This window comes from Tremella mesenterica, assembly GCF_000271645.1.
Source record: "Tremella mesenterica DSM 1558 unplaced genomic scaffold TREMEscaffold_1, whole genome shotgun sequence".
Classification (NCBI taxonomy): Eukaryota; Fungi; Basidiomycota; class Tremellomycetes; order Tremellales; family Tremellaceae; genus Tremella; species Tremella mesenterica.
Window position 1 is genome coordinate 4,695,771 of NW_006711225.1, and position 25,186 is coordinate 4,720,956.

Below are 25,186 nucleotides of genomic sequence, written 5' to 3' on the forward strand. Positions count from 1 at the left end.
CGAATTGTATCAACGGACAAAGTTACAACTCAAGTCAATGCGCAGAGTGTGACAATGTTCATCGTCAAAGACATTGACGAGTCCACAGTTTTTGAGGCTCAAACCAGGATGGAGATTGGTGTATGTCAGGCTCTCTCAATCATCGGCCAGAAGCTGATCATTAGGCTATTGAATGGGTCAAACTGGTCGACCTTCCCACTTGGACGGGGAGAAGGGGTCCAAAAACGACAGATAGGAAAGGACAGAAGAAGTTTTACAACGTCACTCCTTTTGTCGGGTAAGTTCTCTGATAATTCCGTGCTGATCTCTTTTGTTGACTTACAGTCCACTCAAGAGATGGCTTGCGGATCATGGGATTAATCCTAATCCCAGTCAAAAGAAGAGTGGAAGACGGAATATCTCAGGATCGCCTCATCTCGAACGTGACTTACAACCATTCCACTTCGACACCCCCACTCCTCCGCACTCACCCACCATCCCAGTTCTTGCGAGACAACATTCGGCTCTCGACCAGCTCTTTACCAGGTTTGTCAGTGTTCAGAAAGAAGGTCTCAAGGATCCATCCACTATTGATGGAGGGGATAACAAAGAAGGAATGCAAAGACTCTTCAGTCACTTCGGTTCCTCCACCGGAGCTCCGAACCCGGAAGAGGTCACCGAGAAACAAGAAGACGACGCTTTGACTCAACTCCTTGGTTCCGCCTCGATCTTTCCTTCTGCTGCTGAACGTGCTCGTTCTCCTCTGAATGAAAGAGCTACCAAATTGCTTTCGGTCATCAACAGTCCTTCCAAACCATTAGTTCCTGAATCACCTCCAATGATGAGAAGAGCACCACCTAATCAACATCAGGCTAGTTTACTCCAAGTGCTCTCCCGTCCTACCGGCGCTGTAGACACTACCCCTACTGTCCCCTCTATGTCGTCGTCGAAACCCGTATCTTTACCAACTTCACCCCGACCTCCAAGCGTAGAAGAAGATGGTGGTACCGAGGAAGAGCGAAGAAAGAGACAGAAGGCCTTGTTGGAAATGACCATTGCTGGAATCGGAGTAGACATGCCTCGCCCTATACCTCACCACATTCCATCCATGAAGTCAAGTCCTCATATCCAATCTGCCCAGATCATTGGATCTCAAGTAACATCTGCTAGACGCATCAGTCCCAATTCCACAGGTCCACCTCCTTCGTCTTATCAAACTCAATCCAGACCATCTACTCAACCTCAGCCTTTCCGTCCACACTCTCTTCAGCCACAGAATAACCAACCACAACCTCGCTCGTCTTTGCCCTCCCCACCGGGTCAACATCCCCCACCGTATGAAGAACATGTGTTCCATCCTCCTCCCGGAACAGGACCCATGTCTGCTCCCGGTCTCGGTCCGGGTCAAGGACAAGGAATACCTCCGATGAACCATCGAGTTCAACCCAATGATCGACAGCTGAACCTTGGAGGTCCTATTGGAGGTCCTCCTCGTCCTCCCAACATGGCCGCTCCTCCAATGCCACACATGTCATTCCCTCCATCGAGCTTTCAACAACATCAACCCCGTCCTTCCATGCTTCCCCCACATCAACACCCGCACATGATGCCACCTGCTCATCAGATGCTGATGCACGGTTCGTACTCTGGACCCAATTATCCCCACGGTCCTCCCGGTCCACCTGGACCTTATCCGCCGAACCAATTCCCACCTGTTGGAAATATGAACCCAAATCAACCCTCAAATCTCCATTCATATCCTGGTGTAAGACCACAGAGTGTTCCGGGTATGGGATCCAACTTGTCCGGCGGGCCTATGGGATATGCCCCAGCTCCTCATTTTGCTGGTCCTCCCTCAAACTATCAACCTCAACCTCCAGGAAATTATCATCCCAACATGCCGAACGTGGGTTATGGACCTCCAGGACCTCAACCTATCGGCTATGGCTCACAAGGACCACCATTGTCTCAGAATCAACCAGGTTCACAACTCACGCAAGGTTCCCAACCAAGCGTATACGGACCGCAAGGTCAACAAGTACCTCAAATACAACCATCTCAAAATCCGCAACCCGCTCAGAACAATCCTCCACCTAAAGGACCAGCTACGATATTCCATCCCGCCCCACGACAACCCCCCGGATCGGCAGGCCTGCTCAACATGATGCACGGTCAGCGATGATGTCTGTTTGTGAACGACTTGTGTAGCATGTGGTGAGAAGGGTGTGAAATGAGAGATGAGAAGCACTGGTGGGAAACGTGTAGAAAAGGAGAAGGATCTGTGAAATCTCGGACTATTTGTGCGTATCGGACCTTGAAAGTGAAGCAATGTAATAATGTGATCATTTGTGTTCAGATTGGTTTGACAGGTGTGAGACGGACACATGAGAAATCGAGGAAAAGGAATACAAGGAAGGAATGGAAAGAAATCTTGTCACACTCTTCAATTATTTTGATCCCTGTGTAGTGAATTGCTTGCGTATAGCAGATGTAGATGACAGGTGCATATCTGATAATGGTGTAAATGTGAATTTTCTGCAATTACAAATAGATGATGGATGAAAAGATGGTTGAACATAAAGCACCGTTTCATAATGGGATCTTTGGACACGGAAGAGAGATCACAACGGAGGAGATATCTGACACGAGCAAGCGGAGCGGAGTGGTTGTAGGGGTAAAATTACAGACTCGAGATGAGACGGGACGTTCATCGTGACACATCAAGTCATTAGAAGGCACGATTTCAACCGAGGTCTTGGCGAAGACAAATTTCATGACTTTCCCCCACTATCGGGTGGACGTAGGATATTTTCATACAGGAGTTTGTCCATGGATGAGACATCTCCTTTGAGCAATGATGACCAGTTGTATCATCCGTCGTGACAGCTAGTAATGACAAGCTCGTTTATATGGAAATGACCGTGTCTTCACAAACGATTCCATTGTAGAGAAGACGGCTCGTTAGCGAACGACCCAACGACCGACAGCTCTGAATTGGATAAATAGTGATCAATCCGTCCACATGCACCCATACATTCATCAATCTCAATACTTACTTGTCGACTTCTTCTTAACAGAATCAGATCATGTCATCCACCACAACGGCTCCCAGAGTGATCATCAATGCTAATTCAACCCTTGCAGACTATCAAAATGATGTGAATATAATCTTCAATGGTCTCAATACTCAACCGCCTACGGATCATCATTTCATATCTGAATTGACTAATCCTCTTCAGAGTATAGTCAATACTTTCCACGTTCATTCAGAATACCTCTCAGCAGGTCATCCAATCGTATGGAATGATGAGTTCATGCCATTGAAATCTCATGATAACTTCATTCAACTCACGGATCAGCTCGATGAACTGGAAACGGTACTTCGGACGAGATACCTAGATCACTTACATGGTAGTATGAGTAGTACATTGGAAGATAGGAATAGAATGATGATTGCATCATCTACAGGTTCAGTGCCCCCAGACTATATTAACCAGTTGACAGACCAATACAACAAGTTAGCCCAAGACATAACCAACACTGAGATGATCTTGAGTTTGGATGATATTTGTGAGCAGTACTACATGGCGGGAAACACAGTGATGTCTTTCAAGGTGGAACGTGAGGATGATAATGAGGAAGAAGAAGGAGAGGAGGAGGAGGAGGAGGAGGATACGGACACGGAGGAAGAAGGAACACAAGTATACACTCCTGGTCCATCAGACATTGATACTCCAATTTCTCAAGGTGCAACTCCGGGAGATGATGATGGTACCGAGGGCTTTGGTAATCTCAGTATTCAAGACCCGGGTCATTCAGAGGCTTAGGGAAGTCATTAGTATTCCCTCCTACAATTTTTGATATATGTAGATGATTCAAACACATACAACAAGAATGGAATCCTTGAAGTAGATAGCGGATGAATGAGCTTGTGACAATGACTGTTTCCTATCATACCCCAGGCCTCAGGGGCCTTCTCACCTGGTGTCACCACCAGTACTTGCAGCAAGATCAACCACTCCAAGTGGAGTCGATGTTGAGCCTTCTAGGACGTTTGATGAGTGAAGACTTGACAACTCGGTCACACATTGTGAGCATGTGTGGCACTGTTTCATTTGTCTACATTAATATATCACCATCTTCCGTGATAAAGGATCTCACTGATTGATACAGTACTTATCACCCTCCTTTCTCTGTGTAGGGGATGAGAGGATATGACGCACAAAGGCAACCTGATTATCCTCCTTCAACTGTCCGACCATTACGCCATGCACAGCTCATATTTGTTCGCAATAACTCGTGATCGAACTCCTTTCGCAGGTTGGCGTTGAGGTCACTTTCATGCTCATCAAACATGTGTCATCTGAGTAGAATGCATTTCAAGCATGAAAGGGTGATTCAATTTCTTTCACACCCCGCACCTATTCGACGCACGGATGAGGAGGCAAAAGTGCTTAAATAGCTCTCTTGAGTTCTCACCGCTTCCATCATACAGATCAGCTTCACTTCCTGATTGAATCAACAACTTTCAAACATGTCTCTTCAAGCTCAAAATTTGACTATTTTCCCAACATTTACCCTCGCTATCAATTCCAAGTGGAGCAAAAAGGAATGTAATAAAAATATGGTGACCATCATCAACTCAACCATTGCCGACCCTAACACGGTCTGCGTGACATCTTTTACGGGACGTGATGGGCTTCACATAAATAATGCATTTCAAGTGGATATACGTAACATTTCGACTGGACGACCCATAGTATGGACTGAAAGGTTCCCAACCTTGTCACAAACCAGCTACAGGGAGATCACTGAGCATCAATATCAGATGGAAAAGAGCCTTCTCAAAGCCTATTCTCAATGCCTCACGGCTAACTTTAAAACAATGATGGAGAACAGAAACAATCAGTCTCTTCCCCCACAAGATACACCAGGTGACTCTCAATTATCAGCTCCAACTTCTCACACAGTAGTAAACCATGCTTTCGCAATGATGTTACAGGTAAGAGAGGAAGTAGATTCAGTCTTGGAGAGACATTTGTTCAATGAAGATTATCAGGTGAAGGACTACAAGTACGGTTTTCTCCCTTTCCAGTTGACTGAATCAGAACTGACTTATGAAATATATGATGATGGAACAGCAGAGGAAGAGTGGCGATTGAGTCCAAGTACTAAATCTGGAGATGGAGTATGATAGATGTCAAGATGGGTATTAGGCGGTGTGATCAGAAGGAATGCATGATGATTGTCTTGAGGTGTCTGCTCCAAGAAATCACGTACACGTTGCATCATTGTCTACTGATAATTAAATAATGATTCAGAGGGGCAAAGAGCATCTATCAAATTGACATGTCTCTACTAATCATGTCCCAGTCATACACAGCAAACCCAAACCTATTATAAAGCTCAGAGGATGATAAGACAAAGAAGAAAAGTGACGGAAGAGGATGTATCATCATTAACGGCTCGGCCGTCCCTCGACAATTCTATCTGCTAACAATGCTGGGCAGCGATTCATTCATAACCTGGACTATCTGAGAAATGGCCAGGCACATATGAGGAGAACGGAGATCCTGCAACATGAATGAGGTCGGGTCAAGAACTTCTTCCACAACCCACACATTTTGACGGCTTGTCATTTGTCAAGATGTCTCAAGTCCGTTGAATACTGCTTCCTTTTTTCCATTGATGAAACAGTTGTCCTGTGACACACAGTCTCTCTATTTGCTAAGACTCTCCTTCCATTCCTTCACCCTCAAGGAGAGAAAAGTTGTGTTTGTGCTGATGGCCTCCGTCTAAGCTCCGTGTGTCATGACGTGATCCATTCGTCATCACTGGCAATCGAGATCCCTTGTCTCCTTAGAGACCACTTCTCTCTCGCTTTCCACCGTATGTGTGATGATGCAGGAGTTGGGCATGTTGAGGAGGTAGTCATTTTGGGTTACTCCTTTCTCAGGCCGTTAGATCATGACGCACAGATGAGGAAGGGAAAACATTTGAATACTGTTCAAGTGGATAGATACCCTTGCCTTCTTCTCTATCATTGTTTTACTCATCTTAACTTCACATCTTCAATGAACCAACAGCCCGCTGACATGTCTGTCTCAGCACAAGATACAAACACTTTCTCTACCATAGACATCAGTTTCAGACCAGAATCAACAGCAGATGATTACAAGACCGCCATGGCAGACGTCTTCACCTCAACCATCTACAACAGCAACACGAGTTACAGGGCACATATTACTGGAAGTGATGGGTACATCACACAAAACAAGTTCAGAGTGGATTTTCCTAGCATGATTTCTAGCCTGCTAACTGCACAACCCATCATATGGAGCAAACGTTTTCCAAGCTTCACATCAGAGAACAAAGAGAATCTCATGTGGGTATTGATGCAAATGGATGAAGCCCTTCTTGAGGCCTATTCTCAGACCTTCAAGGGTTACTTTGAGACAATGCAGAGGAATGCAGAAAATACGGTGGCCGGGAAGTCTCAGGTTAACTTTTCAATTCTCAACCTGCGCATCGGTTTTGATCAAACCTCTTCTTCATGCTTATTTGACCATGTGGGGTGATCTATGAATGACAGCTACTTTGGAAAAATGTCTGCAAGGCCAAGTTTTCAAGCATGGAAGTGCAAGCTGTGGTTTAGCCACTCTGTAGACCTGCGATCGCTGCGAACTGCATCTCTCCTGGCAGTTGAGGTGTGTCAGGGAATAAGAACATGTAAGTAAGCGTTATCCCCTGCCCGGTTGCCATTATGCATCAGAACATAGTTATAAGCTGACAATAAGCTAGCTACTTTGCTGCAAGATACACGGGAATCAGATTCAACTACTGGTCGCTCATAGCTCTGAGTCCGGCAGCTTAATCAATAGGATGGTCCATGGTCCACCTGAGTCATTCTCAACCTCAACTTTGGAAGATGTCTTTCATCAAAAACTTTGTGTCTCACGAAATTGAATAGGTCATGTAAGGTGTAAGTCATCCGCATTACCTTTCCACAACCTGGTATAGCCGGTCTGGTGACACAGGGCAACAGATGTTAAAACATCCGTTGGAGCTGTGTTGCTTGTTGTTGCCGTGGTATCATCCCTATGTCCCACATGTGGTATGCATGTCTTCATGACAAGATCTCATGCTGATGATACCAGGTAGCTGATTCCAATTACCATCTGAGTGCTTCAATGAAGGGGGAGGGGAGCAATCAAGTCGTTTTGATAACCCTTGGTCGAGAAGTGAGTGATCCTTAAGATGTGTAGTCGCTTCTAGTTCCGTGTGGTTCCTTCCACCCTTCTCCTGAACTTTCTATCATATCTAGTACTTTTCTCGTACAAGTATGTGATAGGGAGTACTCCTGTCTATCTAGATATGAGACCAAGTCAAATAGGTTGTTCTACTGTCATTATCGATCCTCTCATTCCTTGTTTGACTCTCTACATTGGAGACGTTCCAATTTTGATCATGTCTGACATGATGTGTGAATAGTTGCTTCTAGTTCCGTCTGCTTCTTGCTATCACATTCTAGTACTCTCCCTCTTCTAGAATGTTCCCTGTCTATTGATTAGGCTACATTACTGTGATTATGCATCCTCTTACCCCTCGTTTGCCTGTCTAGATTGGAGAAGTTTTTGATCATGTCCTACAAGATGAATTTCCTCCATGGATCATACTTACTCTTCTTATTCTCCACCTATCTCAATGATCTAACCACGTATGTTTGACAGTCTGGTTAGATGAGTTGATCCTGATGTACGTCTTCTCTCAAATGTCATGCATGGTCAAGGTATGATAGCAATAGCCATTGGTCAAAACAGACATCTTCCCTGCCAATTTCCATTTCCAATGATGAGGAGGAAGCCCTGAAGTGAGAGCAGAAGCTTCTACAAGACCTCAGGTACTCTGATCATACCTATGTCGTGAGAATCATGCAGTCCTTCATAGTAGATATATAGTGCATGAAGACTATGGGAGGTGAATAGCGAAGAAGAAAGAAGTTGAAGTTCGGGCCGGACGCGGAAGAATTCAACCTGAGACTTCCCGTCCACGGTAGAAAATCGATCATTCACCCGCCCTGATCTACCTGGTGTCTCCCAAGTGTCCACTTCAAATATTTACACAGCAGAAGAGCTGCGACGGATTTGACTATCCGGTCACCTGTTTCCTGCTCAGCACTTTCTTAAGAGTGATGCATAGACATACCTGTTTCCTGCTCAGCACTTTCTTAAGAGTGATGAGAAGGAAACAGGATAACATGATGGGTCTTAAGAACCTCGCTGAAAGAAAGTTTCGGTCACGTGAGCAATCTATAGGACTGCCTGCCGTTCCTACCTCCAACGCCTCCCCTCGCGAGCGTACTTGACTTTCTCCCCTTATTCCGTGCGCACAATGCTCTCCTCCTTCCTATTCACCATTGGGTTCCTGATACCCAACAGTCTCCGAAGCCAATCTGTCCGATGTGCTGGTAACATTTTGGTAAGAAGGTCCGCCCAATTGGAAGCCGTGGGTGTGTATTTCAGCCTGACTAGTTGCGCATCTTGCTGTTCACGGATCCACTGAGCACGCATATCAAATGCTTTATTCAACTTGAACCCATGCTGATGCTTGGCAAGCTGGATCGCTCCATTGTTATCATTCAGGATATCGACTGGTTCTCCATCCCCTGGACCTAATTCAAGGTCTGCCAGTAGCTGTCTCAGCCAGATGGCCTCTTTCCCTGCCTCAGTAGACGCCAATAGTTCAGCTTGGGTTGTTGATAGGGCAACAGTTGGTTGTCTTTGACTTTTCCACGAGACCACTCCCCCATAGGTGGAGAATACATATCCTGTTGTTGATCGACGAGTATCAAGACAACCTCCCCAGTCTGCATCTGCCCATCCAAGTATTGTCCTCTTGCCTGCCGTTGCATCGAAGGTAAGGGCAAGATCTGAGGTACCACGTAGATAACGAAGAAGATGCTTTGCCGCTTTCCAGTGATCGAGTGACCACTTGCTGATGAATCTACATAGCACTGATGCGGCATATGCTATATCTGGTCGAGTAATTGTAGCCAGGTACAGGATAGACCCTGCAAGGGCCGGATATGGTTTATTGTGTGCTTCCTTCATCTGGTCCGGTGTAGGCTCGACTAACTTGAGGTCCACTGGTAAGATTGTTTTACAGGGCTTGCCAACTTCGCCAAATCGACTTAGCATTGCGTCAATGTAGTGTTCTTGTGATAGGTATAGTTTTCGATTTGCTCGGTCTCGATTGATATTGATACCCAGAAAGTATGACACTGGGCCTTGATCTTTACATTCCAGCTCCGTGTTGATCTTTTCTTTGAGTTTATCAAGTTCAGTTCGATTGTTTCCAGCGACCAGCATGTCATCGACATGGAGCGAGATCATGAACCGGATACCTTGCTGATTGTAGGAATAAATACATGGATCGGCCTTGCATGGGTGGAACCCAAGATCTCGAAAGAACTGATCAACTTTCTTGTTGAATAGATGGGGTGATTGCTTGAGACCGTATAGGGATTTGTGGAGATGAAGCACATGTCCCGCAGGCACATTACTTCCTTCTGGAGGTTGAATATATATGTCTTTATCGATTGGACTCTTTAGAAAGGCCCCTATCACATCCATCTGATCGCATTCCCAGTCAAGATAATTGACGATTGAGAGGAAGAGTCGAAGGGATGCTTTATGGGTCACTGAAGCAAATAGCTCATCGTAGTCCCTCCCAGATAGCTGCTGGAATCCCCTGACCACAAATCGAGCCTTGTACTCATTTGGCTGTCCTGTCTCCCCATCTAATTTACGGGTGTAGACCCATTTACCAGAGAGTGTACGTTGCCCGTTCTTTGGGACCATTTCACACACATTGTATCGATCCATTTTGTCCATCTCTTCTGTCATGGCTGCTTCCCACTGAGGCCAATCTGCAGATTCTCGAGCAGACTGATATGATGAAGGATTATTTAAAATCTGTGCAGACATTGCGTATTCCAGAGCAAGGTGAGTTGAATTATTGTCGAGTGGATGTGGAGGCTGTTCAGCAGGATTCAGTCCAGCAAGACGGCTTGACCTTCGTAAAGTATTGGTGCTTGAGCCAGACATTGGCGTGATAGGTGTGTTGTTGACATTGGATTCAGGACTAGGTGCTCCTTCACGATCTGGTTCATATCTCCACCATCGACCTTCCATTGCTGGTCCAAGTGGTTCGCTAGATCCAACATCTTCCTGACTCCTCTCGCTTTCCGTCACATCTTCATTGTCTTCTTGGGAGTCCTTAGATGGAACTTTATATGGAGGGTCAAGAGCACTGTCTCCCTGAATATTGGTGTTGGTTATCTTGCTGATAGCCAAGGAAGGATAATCTCTCCTGATTGTAGACTCATCAACTACTGTTACATCTCGAGAGACAATCACCTTTTGATCTTTGGTGAGAATGGTATATGCTGTTGTCCCTGTACCGTACCCAATGATCCGGCCTGGCTGACCTCTTGCTGCCAACTTCGATTGAGGTTTCACAACTCGATAGTAACAGGATTGTCCAAAGGGCTGAAAACGGTGGTAATCGGCTTGATGTTGTGCATCAGGTTTGAATCGATGGAGGGGGACACCACCTGTGGAATCAGGAAGACGATTTTGTGTGTATGTTGCATGGAGCAGTGCATCGACCCAGAATCTCTGGCCAAGCTGAGAATCCACAAGGAATGTTCGAATATCATTCAGAAGGGTGAGATGGATACGCTCTACTCGACTATTCTGATTGTGAGCATCCGGGGGAGTGAAGGCTTGCCCTATACCCTTCATCTTGCACCATTGTTGTAGCTCCAAGCTGACGAACTCTCCTCCTCTGTCACATCGGAGAGTCTTGATAGTTCGATCAAGTTGATTTTCTACCAAGCTTGAGTAATTCTTGATAGCCTTGAATGTTTCTGATTTCTGCTTCAAAGGTTCAACGTAGGTATATTTGGAATGATCGTCATAGCACGCAAGGAAATATCGATATCCCAATCGAGATTCTTCAGCCGCTGGTCCCCATAGATCCATCGAGACATGGACAAGGGGTTTCCCTGCACGTCCACTGTTGGGTTTTGAAGCTAAACGTGGTGCTTTCCCTTGGTGACAACTGGTGCATTCGATTCGTCTAAATACTGTCTTCCACATTGTCCCATCTAGCTTTCCTTCTGTGCCAAGTTTCCAGACCTGTCTCATGAGAGTGGCCTAGTTTTCGATGCCACATTAGGAGTTGATCTTGGACATCAGCGTCGTCCTTGGCTTGAAGTGCGAGATGGGAAGGTGATGAATGGCTGTTACGGGGTAACAACGAATCGAGGGAACTCTATCGAGTTCGACGGATTAGGACAGAGGAAAGCGGGAGTTGGAGGCAGTGCTGCAGTAGGTAGGGACGGGTTTTCCCCTTTCGAGATTTTCCCCACTGGGTTTGCTCAAAGCGGTTTTTCACCTGTCCGAGTATGTACATGGACGCTTGCAGTAGGACTGAGAAGAGGAGACGGATACCTGTAGACAGTATATAGTACAATCAGCAAAGTACCAACTTTGCTGATTCTTCAATATCATTCTTTGGCTACATCGATTGCAGAGGAGACACGATCCATTAGCACCAGAGCCCCTAGACTTCCACGAGACCTCCATCGAGTTCGACCCAACCTGCGACCTAGTCGTCGTGTTTCCAGTACCGTTACAAGTTGAAGAATCAGCCTTACGCACCTTGGGTCGAATCGGAGAGTACTGTATGCTCACCAGAGGGAAAGCGCGGAAAATGATACCAGAAAAAGAGGAGTTGGAACAAGGGCTGGTCCCAGAGGAAGAAATACCAACAAGTTCTTCGAGAAGTACCATTTCACATGATCTCACTTCTACTACCACTACCCCAGATCCGCTAAATGAATTATCGCAGCAGTTGTCACAATTGTTAGCCATTATGACGATGCAACAAAAGGAACAAAATACATTAAGGGAAGAACTGGCTACGATGAAAGCTGACCGACAGAACCAACAGATACTCACATCGAAAGGGGCAAGTTTGATCGAAGTCGAAGAAAACAAGCCGTGTTTGGAGCCAAAACTTACCAACAACGAACGAACAGGAAGAACCAGGTGTGCGGATCCACCTACCTTCAGTGGAGAACGAGGAGAATTGGACAACTTCCTTGCAGCATGTCACATGAACTTCGAATTCAAAGGGGCAGAGTACGCCACCGATCGCAGAAAGATCCTGTTCATGTACGGGTATCTTCGAGGCACCCCTCAAATGCTTATAACCCCGGCCATAACCAATCCAAGTATATGGAATTCGACCGAATGGCTAGAGAGCTACGACAAATTCATTCAGCATTTACGAACTCAATTTGGAGATAGTAACATGGCAGGTACGGCTATGAGGAAATTGCAAGAGTTAAGACAGACTGATACGGCCGCCGAGTATTTTGCCAACTTCGAACTTTGGTCCACACACCTTGGAAAGGTACCAGATGCAATGAAAATCGCCTCAGCCATACAGGGCCTGAAGGAAGAGCTACTGAAGGTGGTAGTGGTAAATAACACCGACCCTCGAACCAAATCGGACTGGATCTATTTCAAACAGCATGTGATAGGGACTGAGGAGAACCAACGGATGGCTGAAACGATGATTGCAGCGAATCGATGGGCTGCTAGACGCAAACACGAGACGACCTGGCTTCCCCCTCGATCGAATTCGATGCGATTGGATACTAGTTTGCCCAACCCGGTAGAACGCTACTCACAATCGACTGGTAGAGGACCCTTGCCCGGTGGAAAACCAGGGATGATGAATTATGGTCTACCAAATGACCCTCCGGTCACTTGGACAGAGGACGGAGGACGTCTCAGCGAGAACGAAATGACTTGGAGGAGGGAGAACCGACGTTGTCTCAAATGTAGAAGTCCAGAACATTACGCCAACAACTGTCCAAATGGAGGAAATACGAGAAACAACATTAGGGGATCCCCAAACCCGCATAGCTCACCGATTCCTAGTGGATCGAACTCGATCCCAACTGGGTCCAAAGGGCCATTAGTTCGAGGAATGGCGGTGACCTTTGAAGAAGAGGGAAACGACTACCTGGCCTAAGTGATGCGACCACTTGCGGCCAGGATCTGCCCGGATCGCAGAGAATTCAAATACCAATAGATCTCAGTAATGACTCGGCCATAATATATATAAAAATACAAACAAAGAAAGATACCCTACAGATTGGAATGTTAATCGATACCGGGGCTACAGGAAGGTATGTGCAGCCGGCCTGTCCATTATACCATCTATTCCCAAAGAAACAATATCAGGTACCACGAAAAATTAGGTTCCTGGATGGAACTACCGCGACCTTAGTGACCGAATATGTAGAAGCAGAATTAGATCTAGGAAAAGGACTCAGGATTGCAACTCGACTGGATGTTATGGCATACGAAGGACCAGAAGTACTAGTAGGACTAGATTTCTTGAGACAGTTTAGGGCAAGGATCGATTGTGGAAAGGGACTGATCGAATTCGACGGAATTGGACGAGATACTGGTTGGAAATACCCAAGATTAGAAGAAGGATTAATAAGAGGAGCAACACTGGAGAAAGGGGAGGACGAAACGAGTGAGGAGGAACTGCGACAAATCATACCGACACAATGGCACCAATACCTCGAATTATTCAAGGTAGAAAGAGCAAGAAGACTACCACCAAGAAGAGAATGTGACCACGAAATCGAATTAGTAGCAGGGGCTGAACTAAAACCAGGACCAATTTACCAACTGGACGAGCATGGGGATGCTTTCCTGAAGCAGTGGATCAATGATGGACTGACTAGTGGACATCTGCGAAGAAGTAAATCGCCCTATGGGTCCCCAGTATTCCTGGTCCCCAAGAAAGGAGTCATTCCCTATCGAGTAGTTACAGATTACCGGGCACTTAACAAGGTAACCATCAAGGATTCATACCCAATGCCACTCATCTCGACACTACTCGATCGACTTCAATTAGGAAGGATCTTCACTAAACTCGATTTGAAAGGGGCTTACCAGTTAGTCAGAATAAAGGAAGGAGATGAACATAAAGCTGCCTTACGAACAAGATACGGCAGTTTCGAGAGCACAGTCCTAAGGGATGGGTTGTGTAATGCACCAGCCACCTTTCAGAACTTTCTACAAGACATGTTTCACGATCTACTTGACGAAGGGGTAGTAGTTTATATCGACGACATCACGGTATACTCCGACACGATCGAAAACCATCAGATCATTGTCCAAAAGGTGTTAGATCGACTACTTGAAAACGATTTGGTCGTCAGTCCGAGGAAATGCGAATGGAGTTCAAATGAAGTGAAGTTCCTGGGGTACGTAATAGGACACGAACGGATCGAAATGGATCAAGAAAAGGTGAAAGCTATTCTAGAATGGGGAGAACCCATGACAGTCCGGGATACTCAAGTGTTCTTGGGTTTTGCGAATTTCTATCGGAGGTTTATCAAGGGGTTTTCGCATATTGTGGGACCTCTCACACGATTGACTAGGAAGGATCAAGCTTGGAACTGGACACAAGAATGCCAAAAGGCTTTTGACGATCTAAAGAAAACATTCACCACAGCACCAGTACTTCGACATTTTGATAGAACCCGACCGACTTGGATTGAAACCGATGGATCCGATTGCGCGATAGGTGCGATAGCGTCTCAGAGATTTCCTCACCCATCAATAAAAGGAACCACCGAACTTCACCCAGTAGCGTACTGGTCTCGAGCAATGACGCCCTGTGAGCTAAACTACACGGTGGGAGAGAAAGAATTATTAGCCATCGTAGATTGCTTGGTCGCCTGGAGACCCTACTTGGCTAACAGTAGTGATGTTATAAAGGTCATTACCGATCACAAGAACCTAGAATACTTCCAAAGCAAACGACAACTAAATCGAAGGCAGATGAGATGGTTGGAAATATTGGGAGACTTCAACATAGAGATCACTTATCGACCAGGGAGCAAAAATGGGGGAGCAGATGCTCTGACGAGACGAGGAGATTATCATCCGGGAAGAGGGAGTAGCAAGGACCCGAATCTTAACAAAGGCAACTGGCTACAATTGCTACCGACACACGAACAAATTGGATCGAATTCAATGGACTCAGAACACAAAGGACCAAGACACATAGTAAGAGGAGCAATCCGGGAAGACTCATTATTCGGACTCATCAAGAACGGACTGAAAGACTCAGAAGACATAGCAAACATACGACAACTAGGACTACAGATGACACAGACACATAGCACACAGAGCACACAGAGCACCCAGAACACACAGGACACACAGAAGACACAGGCTAGCAGCGAGACACCAATAGTATCATGGACACAGAGCGGATTACTCTTATACAAAAACAGAGTAGTCATACCAGAGGGACAGGCAAGATTAGAAGTAATGAAAGCAAGACACGATTCGATGCTAGTGGGTCATCCAGGAAGAGACAAAACTATCACCATGGTCAAAGAGGACTATTACTGGCCACATTTGGACGAGTATATTGCAAAATACGTAAAAGGATGCGAGATCTGTAACCGACATAAGACTCATCGACATCAGCCGTATGGACATCTGGTCTCGTTACCAGTACCCACACTGCCCTGGACAGATATCTCTATGGATATGGTGGGACCCCTACCAAAATCGACCGAGTTCGACGCGATACTGGTGATAGTCGATCGACTAACCAAGATGGCTAGATTTATTCCATGTACAACTGGACTAACAGCGAACAAAGTGGCCGACATCTACATCAAGGAGATCTTTTCAAAACATGGAGTACCTCGAACAATTGTGTCAGATAGGGGAACTCAGTTTACGGCGGAAATTTGGAAGGAAATATGTCAGTTCTTGGGAATAAAGAACTTATACTCGACTGCGTATCACCCTCAAACAGATGGACAAACTGAGCGAGTAAATCAACAGATGGAAATCCTGCTCGGAATGTATGTAAACTACAACATGGACAATTGGGATCAACTTCTACCAATTGCTGAGTTCGCTTATAACTGTTCGCCACATAGTAGCCACGGTCTGTGTCCCTTTGAAGCCTGTTACGGCTATGTGCCACACTACGACATCCATTCGCACGATATTCGATCTAAGTCAAACAAGTTGGAGAGGAAATGGAGGGATATGGGAGAGTTACATGCGGCTGTTCAAGAACAGGTCAGGATGGCTAATGAGATTAGTGCCGAATACTACAACAGGAGACACAGGAGTGTACCAGAAGAATTCAGAGAGGGAGAACAGGTACTACTGAGTACGAAGTATCTTACGACGGAAAGACCCAGTCGAAAATTAGAAGCAAAATACGTTGGCCCCTTCAAGATCATAAGGAGAGTGGGGAAAAATGCTTTCGAATTAGATCTACCTCCATCAATGAGAGTGCACAATGTCTTCAATGTCACGTTGTTGGAACCATATCCTAGAGACATGATACCAGGTCGACAGATACAACCCCCACCACCTGTAGTAATAAACGGCCAGGAGGAATTCCATGTGGAAGCAATTGTGGACAGTAGAATTCGACGAGGAAAGGAGGAATTCAAGGTAAAATGGTTAGGATACACAGGGAATGCGGCCTATGACTGGGAACCACGAGAAAATGTAGAAGAGTTGGCCGTTTTTGGTGAATTTCTGGAAAAGAGGAAAAAAGATCCCAGAAGAAAGTGAGAATTCGATCAAAATCAACTGAATTTATTGGGAAATAAATACATACACAGGAGATATTGCTACGTATAGAGAGATATAAAATACACTAGAAGTTGGAGGTGGTAGAATTGGCTCGGGGACGACGGACCGAGGCGGGAATACGAATGACATTGCGGGGGAGAGGAGTATGGGGAGAAGAGGAGGGACCGGCGACTGGTTGAGAAGAAGTCAATCCGGTTGGATCAGCAGCAGAGGTGAGATGATCCAAGGTTTCAGAAGGAGAGGGAGGGGCGTAGTTGGAAGGAATGAGATGAAGAGATTTGTAGAGGCCCAGATGTACTGGGGGAAGAGGAAGAAGGAGAGAGGAAAAGAGGTGGATGTAAGCGGAGAGTTGGGTGAGAGAAGAGGATTGATCCTGGGAGGAAAGGGATCGATATCGGGCCGAGACAGCACAGAGTTCGTGCTCCAGGACGAAGGTAACCTTGGAAGTAACAGTCTGGGCTCCGACAGTAATACCCTTTACATCAACATCGACCAAGTTCGAAGGAAGAAGATAGATACCTCGCGAAATTTGGACTCGGGATTGTTGGTTTTCACCGAACACTTTGAAGTTCCCTTCGCGGAGCACTCTCCACAAACACCACCAACTAAGTTGCATCAATATCGAACAGGAAGAGTAGGAAGGCTCACGAGGACCGATACAACCGACACGAAAATCTTCTCCACCATCGAGACGACGCTGGCAATCGGAGCAAAGCTCACCCTCGAGACGGACAACAGCGCCATTCTTGTTACGAAGTCGCCAACCTTGGGCCAAGCGATCAAGCTAACAGTTAGAATTCGGTGGAATACGAAGGAGGAAAGCTCACGGCGTTACCAAACCACTTGACAGTGGGCTTGATGGCCCCAGTCTCGCGAAAGCGATCGAGGGCTTCATCCTTCAGAGCGTGACGAACAGAGGAGAAAGAAAGGCGGGCCCAGAGGGTAGCTGACGAGTCAGAAACGCACAGAATTCTGTAGAAATCTCACCAATTTCCGAGTCTTTTCGAGCATCCAGAGCCTTAGCAAGTTCATCATTGACCGGAACCTTGCGAGGGGCGTGAAAAATGGTTTCGAGTTCATGGGGAACCTCGACAAGCCCTTCGGAATCAGAAGGTGGCACAGGGGACTTATTACCAGGAGAATTTTGATTTTCAACGATGGTACCGTGTTCGGACTCGACAGATTTCGCAGGAGATGGGTTCTCACCAGTGGTAGATGGCCCTGCCCCCGCTTCGAAGTCGATATATTGCTCGATGACCTCGTCATCGAGAAGAGACGATTGTTGGTCGCGAGAAGGGCCGGATTGATATCGATCCTTAATGGTGTCGAGAGCCCTTCGAGAAGCGTCAACCAATGGAGGTTGAGAGGGAACTGGCGCTTGGGAAGTAATTCTCATTCTTTTCGTTTGACGCATGAGAAGTTCGGGATCGACGTCGGGGAGAATGGCCACAGTAGAGGCCCGAGTTTGACGAGAAGAGATAGACGAGGACAACTAATCTCGTCAGCCAGTGATAAACAGGAGGAAGTGCATCGAATTCGAAGAGAATTGCTTACAGTACGCTTAGACATGCTCACAGACAGGTCAGAGTTGGAAGGATGCTCTAAGATATGAGTAAGATATGGATGGATAATGATAGATAAGTAAAAAGAATGACAAACAAGAGGTAAAGAGAGAATGAGGAGGAAAGAAGAGAAAAAAGACGGGGAGGTAACTTGGTCAGTAATTTCTCGATCACATTGGAGGTCCGTGCGGGTGACGCGTTTTCATGGCAACCATCACACTGGCGTGGGTATGATGTCAGGGCGCACCAAAGGTGTCTAAGAACAATCCATGTGCATCACCTGGTTACAGGGTTCAGGATCCTCGGCGAGGATCCTTGAGACAGGGGGGGAAACTTGTTACGGGGTAACAACGAATCGAGGGAACTCTATCGAGTTCGACGGATTAGGACAGAGGAAAGCGGGAGTTGGAGGCAGTGCTGCAGTAGGTAGGGACGGGTTTTCCCCTTTCGAGATTTTCCCCACTGGGTTTGCTCAAAGCGGTTTTTCACCTGTCCGAGTATGTACATGGACGCTTGCAGTAGGACTGAGAAGAGGAGACGGATACCTGTAGACAGTATATAGTACAATCAGCAAAGTACCAACTTTGCTGATTCTTCAATATCATTCTTTGGCTACATCGATTGCAGAGGAGACACGATCCATTAGCACCAGAGCCCCTAGACTTCCACGAGACCTCCATCGAGTTCGACCCAACCTGCGACCTAGTCGTCGTGTTTCCAGTACCGTTACAATGGCGCACCGGAACTTCATCAAGAAGCCACACACCATGACTTTTACTTCCTTGGAGAAGCACCTCTCCCACAGAGTCTACCAATCTAGCTCCGTTCCGGTCTGAGAAACGCCATTCATATCCCTTCTCAACTGATCCTAGACGTTGGGTTGAGAGTAAATTACAGCTGATTTCTGGGACATAAAGACACTGATTGTAGTGAACACGATTGAAAGTGAGTTTACCGGTGTGTGTAGCGTGAAGGATCTTGCCATCTGCGACACAGATCTGGCGAGGGGTCGGAAGAGGTTGAAGGTTGGTCAGAAGGTGATTATCCTTGATGAAACAATTTGTTGCACCACTGTCAATGACAATGGCGTTGTCTGGGAAATTGGTTGAGCGAAGAGCATGATCAATGGCTTGCAGTGCGTGACGGAGGTCGTCTCTATCCGTGTTTGGGGCAAACTCCTCATCCGCTATCATCGCTTTGTCTGTTCTTTCCCCCTGTGGTAATAGACGATTTTTCTGGTGTGACTTGCCCTTCAATCCCCAACATTGTTCGGTTGTGTGGGAAGTAGCATTGGGGTGGTTGTCACAATGTTTTTCTGCTGCTTTCATTCTAATTCGTCCTCCCTTTTGTCCAACTGTGAGAAGTCCATGCTCATTCACGGTCTCTCCCTTTGTTTCTCGACGACGATGTTCTTCTGAGACTCGGTCGATGACTTGGTCAAGAGTTATGGTGTTGGAAGAGGTGCCGGTATAGAAAGTGGAAGCAAGCATACCGTAAGATGAAGGAAGACGTTGAATTGCCGCATAGGCACCAATATTGTCAGCAAATTGCTGGACTGTCACACTTGCAGCTGCTGCGGTGAGTTCAGCAAGTTGTGATCGAATGGTAGTGAGGAAGGGTTCTGGATCGTCATTCTCAGGAATGGGTTCACCAAAGATCGAAGACCACAACTCGGCCTGACGAGTCCCATTACTGGCACCATATTTCTCTTGGAGGTGTTTGAATAAGTCGATTGGTTTGGGGTCGGTGAAATCGGCAATGGAGTCAGGAAGTTTGTTTTGAACAGTTTTGGTAAGACTCCCATAGACAATGGCAAAAGCAGCGGACCGCTCCTTCTCCAGATCATACAACGCCACAAGCCGTTTAGACCGCTCGGTTGGAGTAGGTGTGCTTGAGAGGGGATATCGATTTTCAACCTCTGTGGTCAAAGTGGAAGGGTCTTTGATAATATGGACGATATATCCTGCATTCCCAAGCACAACTCGTAGGGCCCGGTCCCATAAGGCATAGTTGTCACGTCCATTCAGCTTCCGGTCGTCCTTCACTGTCATGTTGGAGGACATTATGGGATCACTCGATTGGAGCAGGTGCAGGTAAAGTTGTTGAGTCAAGAGGTTGGTAGAGGAGAGTTTTCCGGTTTGGTTGGAATTTGACTCAAACAAGGAGAGACGTTACCACAACGGATTTGACTATCCGGTCACCTGTTTCCTGCTCAGCACTTTCTTAAGAGTGATGCATAGACATACCTGTTTCCTGCTCAGCACTTTCTTAAGAGTGATGAGAAGGAAACAGGATAACATGATGGGTCTTAAGAACCTCGCTGAAAGAAAGTTTCGGTCACGTGAGCGATCTATAGGACTGCCTGCCGTTCCTACCTCCAACGAGCTGATGATCACCACAATTCTTAAAGTACAAGAGGTTGAAGTGAATAGACTCCTGAATCCCCATATTGGCATACCTGCTTATCGAGTGGAAGGCAGCAGAAATCTTGTTTATTTTTGATTTAGTGCATCATAATTTGCAGTTTGAACGTATGCATATGTTAGGGACACCGCCGGAGACGTGCACCTCCAGAGCTGTACGGTTCAAAACACCCCCTTTGGACCCAGCCAGAGAACCATGCACCTCCAGAGGTGTCCGGACCCAGCCGGAGATTCTGATCCTAGTCATGCAGAAATATAATACCTTTTTTTAGTAAACCTAGATGACACCTCTTGTTATTGATAGTCTATGTTAGTAAGCTCTGGAAGTTGTGTGGGTATATAACTGCTTCAACAGTGGCTTCAAATTAAGCACAATCATCTCAAGATATTGGCCCAAGAGGCAAGAACTATTGGTGTTGAGGAACAAATTATTTTGGTCAAAGTGGAAGAGAAATTCATGCAGAACTACTGCTCACATGTAAGGGAGTTTAGATCATATGTTTCCCATACGCTATGTATGACATGCTCTTCCTCATCTCATATGATGATGATTCTCCAGCTGGGCATGTCAAAGGACTCAGACCACTCCGGAGTGGACCGTCTCTGGCTGGGAACGATGGGGTCCGTGCAGCTCCGGAGCTGTCCGTCTCCGGCGGTGTCCCTAACACATACATTGATGGAACAGTAAAGCAAGAGTAGCTGTGTGCAAAGACTTAATCCGGAGGGAAGTTGTTGACTCAAGTATTGAGATGTCTCATTGGAATGGATGCATGGTGATCACCTTGAGGTGTGAGTTTCAGACATTACAAGAAGGAAAGATCATGCACAATTCACATCGTTGAGTACTCCACTTACAGATGATTGTGCCCAGCGGTAGCAACCCAAGACATGTGATCCGTGCGACTTGAAAGATGATCAGGAGTGTGATAGTGACTATCCGACATGACCGGACAATGAGTATTCGGGGTCGATCACACCTTTGCTGCAAGGAGATTCTGCCTGTAACCTCTGGGCGTAAAGCGGGGTATCAATGTGAGAACTGTTAACGCTTATAATTAGATGATAATACAGAGGGGAAAAAGAGCATGCATCAATTCTACATGTCTCTATACTTATCACATTCCACTCACACGCATAATACCAGAGACGATCGAATAAAGTTCAGAGGATAAGTTGAACGGAGAAATATTCGACGGAAGGGGTAATTATCTAACGGCGGTTCGGCCGTCCTGGCCTGTCACGAACTACATCGTAACATCCCTGACAACCACCATCACCGACCCTCCTTTCACCATCACCGACCTTCCTTTCACCACCACCAACCTCCATTCGAACCACTGAGACCAACTACGACGAAGTTACGAGAACCAAAGGGGGATTTGTCACGATAACCCCGCCTAGCGGAGAACTACGGCGAAGTTAGTGGAAGGCAGCCGAGGGAGAGCAGGACAGGGGAAGTTAGGCGAAGTTAGTCGAAGTGAGTGGAGTAGGATATCGGGGATATGGCGAGGTATGGCGAAGTTGAACGAAGGGGACTGAGCGTGAGGCAGTGCAGGAGTTGAGAGACGTTCTATGAGAGGAGAGGAGTAGTATAGATAGTTTACAGATCGCTGAACTTCTTCAGCGATCCTTGATTGTTGTCAGTAGCGAGAGATATATTCAGTAGCTACAACCTTCGAGTTAAGGAGAGCTACCACCGAGCAGTTCAACGTACTACGGCGAAGTTAGCCGTAGTCCATCGACGATCATCTTATCATTTCACCACTCGACGTATCACTACGGCGAAGTTAGCCGTAGTTCCTCGACGAGTACCCTGTCTTAGTGAGACAACGACGCCCCACTACGACGTAGTTAGCCGAGGTTTGTCGACCGTCGGTCAGTAGAGAAGAAGAAACGACGACTGTGACATGGCCCGATTCTATCGGCTAACAAGAACGTCATCAATGAAACTCTCCAATTCATGGGGGTACCATTCATAAACCTATCACGTCACATGTGAACATAGTCACAAATGTCGTTATTCGTGCTTACTTCCTTTTTGAAGTCGAAGGCCGTGGGTGGAAGAGAGCCTCAAGGGCAATCAGCTCACGCCTTTGCCAAGGGACAGATCAGTCGGGCCTACATTCCAATGAGTCCCCGATTGATCACGCACGGATGAGGAGACAAGCGTGAAGTGCTTAAATGTCTCTCACAGCTTCTCTTTCTCCTCAACAACCAACATCTCCTCACTTTCCACAAAAGACCAGACATCATGCCGCGCACTACCCCTACCCGCTCTACCAGGCCTCTCTATCCTATTACCCTCTATATGGAGTCAACGCCAGAAGAAGTGGCTCAGTGTCAGGATCACGGGTACCTATAGACGGGTTCCTCAAGAGTCGTACCCAGAAGTCGTACTCCACCTACCCGTTCCCGTACTCCGTCTACCCGTTCCCGTCCCCGTCTCACTGATCCCGTTACGGCGTCCTCCGTTCTCCTGTCCTACCTAATCGTTACTTCTTTACCATGCTATACTTTTCCTTCATCTCCGTGTCCCTCATCTATGTCCGTCTTCCTTCGCTCTTACACCCCATATCGCTTTCCACATCTACTCCATAGATTCGGTATCACTCCGCTCCCTTTTTAGTATATAGGAACACCCCTTTTTCGTAGATGTCTTGTCGAATGTATTTTCTCGTCACTTAGCAAATCTTTTGCCACTTGATCTCATCGACTTATAGTCTCTTCGATCCACTACATCACTAGACTATAAACTACATCACTAGGTTTGTTCCCTACGAGGCCCTATAGCCAAAGCTCATAGACGCAGACTATTTTCAACGTCTGGTCCTGACACTCAGTCCATGTCCCTTGCGGTCAGATTAACGCTTGAGAATACTAATACTATCTTCCAACTCTCTACTTTTATTGGGGATGACCGCATTCTCATCCAAAACAGATTTCAGATCACACCACATGGCCTACTCAGTGGTCGCCCTATAACGTGGGATCAATCTTTTGTAGAGTTCTCACCATCTCAGGGAAACGATATGATCGATCTTCAGTGCAGAATGGAGAGAAGCCTTCTAGACTCATATTGCACGGCCTTAGACAGCCAAGCCAAAGCAATACTCTCCCGTGCTGCAGCTCGAGCCAGTACAACACAAGGACAAGCTCAAACAACGGAGCACCTCACACATGATTTCACCTTACATGAGTTCCAAGCAATGCAAAAACTTTCCAAACAGACTCAAGACATAGCACAGGCACTGTCAACCCACCAGAAGCACTTGGATTACAGCTTGCAAGGATACACCAATGTGGTGATGTTTGACCTCAGCCTTCCTGAATATGTTTCAGAAGATGAAGTAGATGAAGAGTCAAGTTGAAGTCCCGGTCTGGTCTAGCTGGCACTTAGGGACTGAGAACCATGTCTGTATCACTCTGTTCTTGGGAGAGCGTAAGGAAGGGGAATTGGAAAAGGAAAGGACAAATTGGAGAGAGTGTCCGACAAGTACAGTCTATACCCAATGATATTATTATTGGACGTACACACTGGCGTTGGGGAGATAGGATTCACATATATGCCAGACTTGAGGATTGTGCAGAGCCTCATATCAAGTGGGCTCATTGCCGTTGATGGAGATGCACTTTGATGGAGTCAGTATAATACTGTATGCCCAGAATTCGTATTGACCCTGACGATCCGTAGGCAGTCCGCTCACCCTGTCCCCTACCTGTTAGCCGATAGAATCGGGCCAGGACGGCGCGACCGCCTTTACCCCGTCCGTCGAATATTTCTCCGTTCAACTTATCCTCTGAACTCTATTCGATCGTCTCTGGCTTACTGCATGTGAGTGGAATGTGATAAGTATAGAGACATGTAGAATTGATGCATGCTCCTTTCCCCCTCTGTATTATCATCTAATTATCAGTAAACACTACCGGCCACTCTCAGTTGGTGCTGGCAACTGGTACGTTCTGTAGTACACATCACTATTAATTATGCTGAGTAGGTAACAGGCAACAGTTCTTGAGCAGGTTCAAGTAATCTCATCTTCTCTCATGGAATTTTGTTGAACTGATCACTCATACTGTAAGGAGAGATGCGCACGGGTCACCACCAACTTTCCGCAATGATGTTCTGGTTTGCTAATGAATAGATGATAAGAGAGAGAAGAAAAGAGCATGTATCAAATCCACATGTCTCTATAATTATCACATCTCAATCATACACAGCTAACCCAAACCTGTTAAAAAGCTCAGAGGGCACTAAGACAAAGAAGAATAGTCACGGAAGAGGATATAGCATCATCCACTCGGCCGTCCCGGGCCGATTCTATCAGCTGACATTTCTTGATGCTTACACTTTGCATATGTCAAATGTCTGATATCTAGCGAGCTATCAGGTAGAAGAGCCTGAAATGAGTATGCGCTGGTCTGGGCCGATAAGTTGCTTGCCAATCCATACAGACATGAGACGCATAAAGTGAGAGTCGAGGCTGTC

The 25,186-nt window shown here is 46.4% G+C and overlaps 5 protein-coding genes across 5 annotated transcripts; all 5 read left to right on the top strand.

Moving 5' to 3' along the window:
• Positions 1–3,065: 3,065 nt before the first annotated feature.
• TREMEDRAFT_59491 (uncharacterized protein) lies at positions 3,066–3,806 on the top strand (the record flags this gene model as incomplete). The annotated part of the gene is made up of 1 exon (XM_007001622.1): positions 3,066–3,806. One exon carries the CDS (start codon positions 3,066–3,068, stop codon positions 3,804–3,806), a length of 741 nt encoding a protein of 246 aa, XP_007001684.1.
• Positions 3,807–4,513: 707 nt separating this feature from the next.
• Positions 4,514–5,173, top strand: TREMEDRAFT_59492 (uncharacterized protein; the record flags this gene model as incomplete). Its single annotated transcript, XM_007001623.1, has 2 exons — positions 4,514–4,981; positions 5,039–5,173. The coding sequence occupies 2 exons, from the start codon at positions 4,514–4,516 to the stop codon at positions 5,171–5,173; spliced, it is 603 nt and encodes a 200-aa protein (XP_007001685.1).
• A 901-nt stretch (positions 5,174–6,074) lies between these two features.
• TREMEDRAFT_59493 (uncharacterized protein) lies at positions 6,075–6,853 on the top strand (the record flags this gene model as incomplete). Its single annotated transcript, XM_007001624.1, has 3 exons — positions 6,075–6,472; positions 6,635–6,708; positions 6,777–6,853. The coding sequence occupies 3 exons, from the start codon at positions 6,075–6,077 to the stop codon at positions 6,851–6,853; spliced, it is 549 nt and encodes a 182-aa protein (XP_007001686.1).
• Positions 6,854–13,415: 6,562 nt separating this feature from the next.
• On the top strand, positions 13,416–13,973 carry TREMEDRAFT_26044 (uncharacterized protein; the record flags this gene model as incomplete). Its single annotated transcript, XM_007000640.1, has 1 exon — positions 13,416–13,973. A coding segment is annotated over one exon (558 nt), but the record flags the coding sequence as incomplete, so codon positions are not given.
• Positions 13,974–23,543: 9,570 nt separating this feature from the next.
• Positions 23,544–24,068, top strand: TREMEDRAFT_59498 (uncharacterized protein; the record flags this gene model as incomplete). The annotated part of the gene is made up of 1 exon (XM_007001625.1): positions 23,544–24,068. The coding sequence occupies one exon, from the start codon at positions 23,544–23,546 to the stop codon at positions 24,066–24,068; it is 525 nt and encodes a 174-aa protein (XP_007001687.1).
• Positions 24,069–25,186: the final 1,118 nt, after the last annotated feature.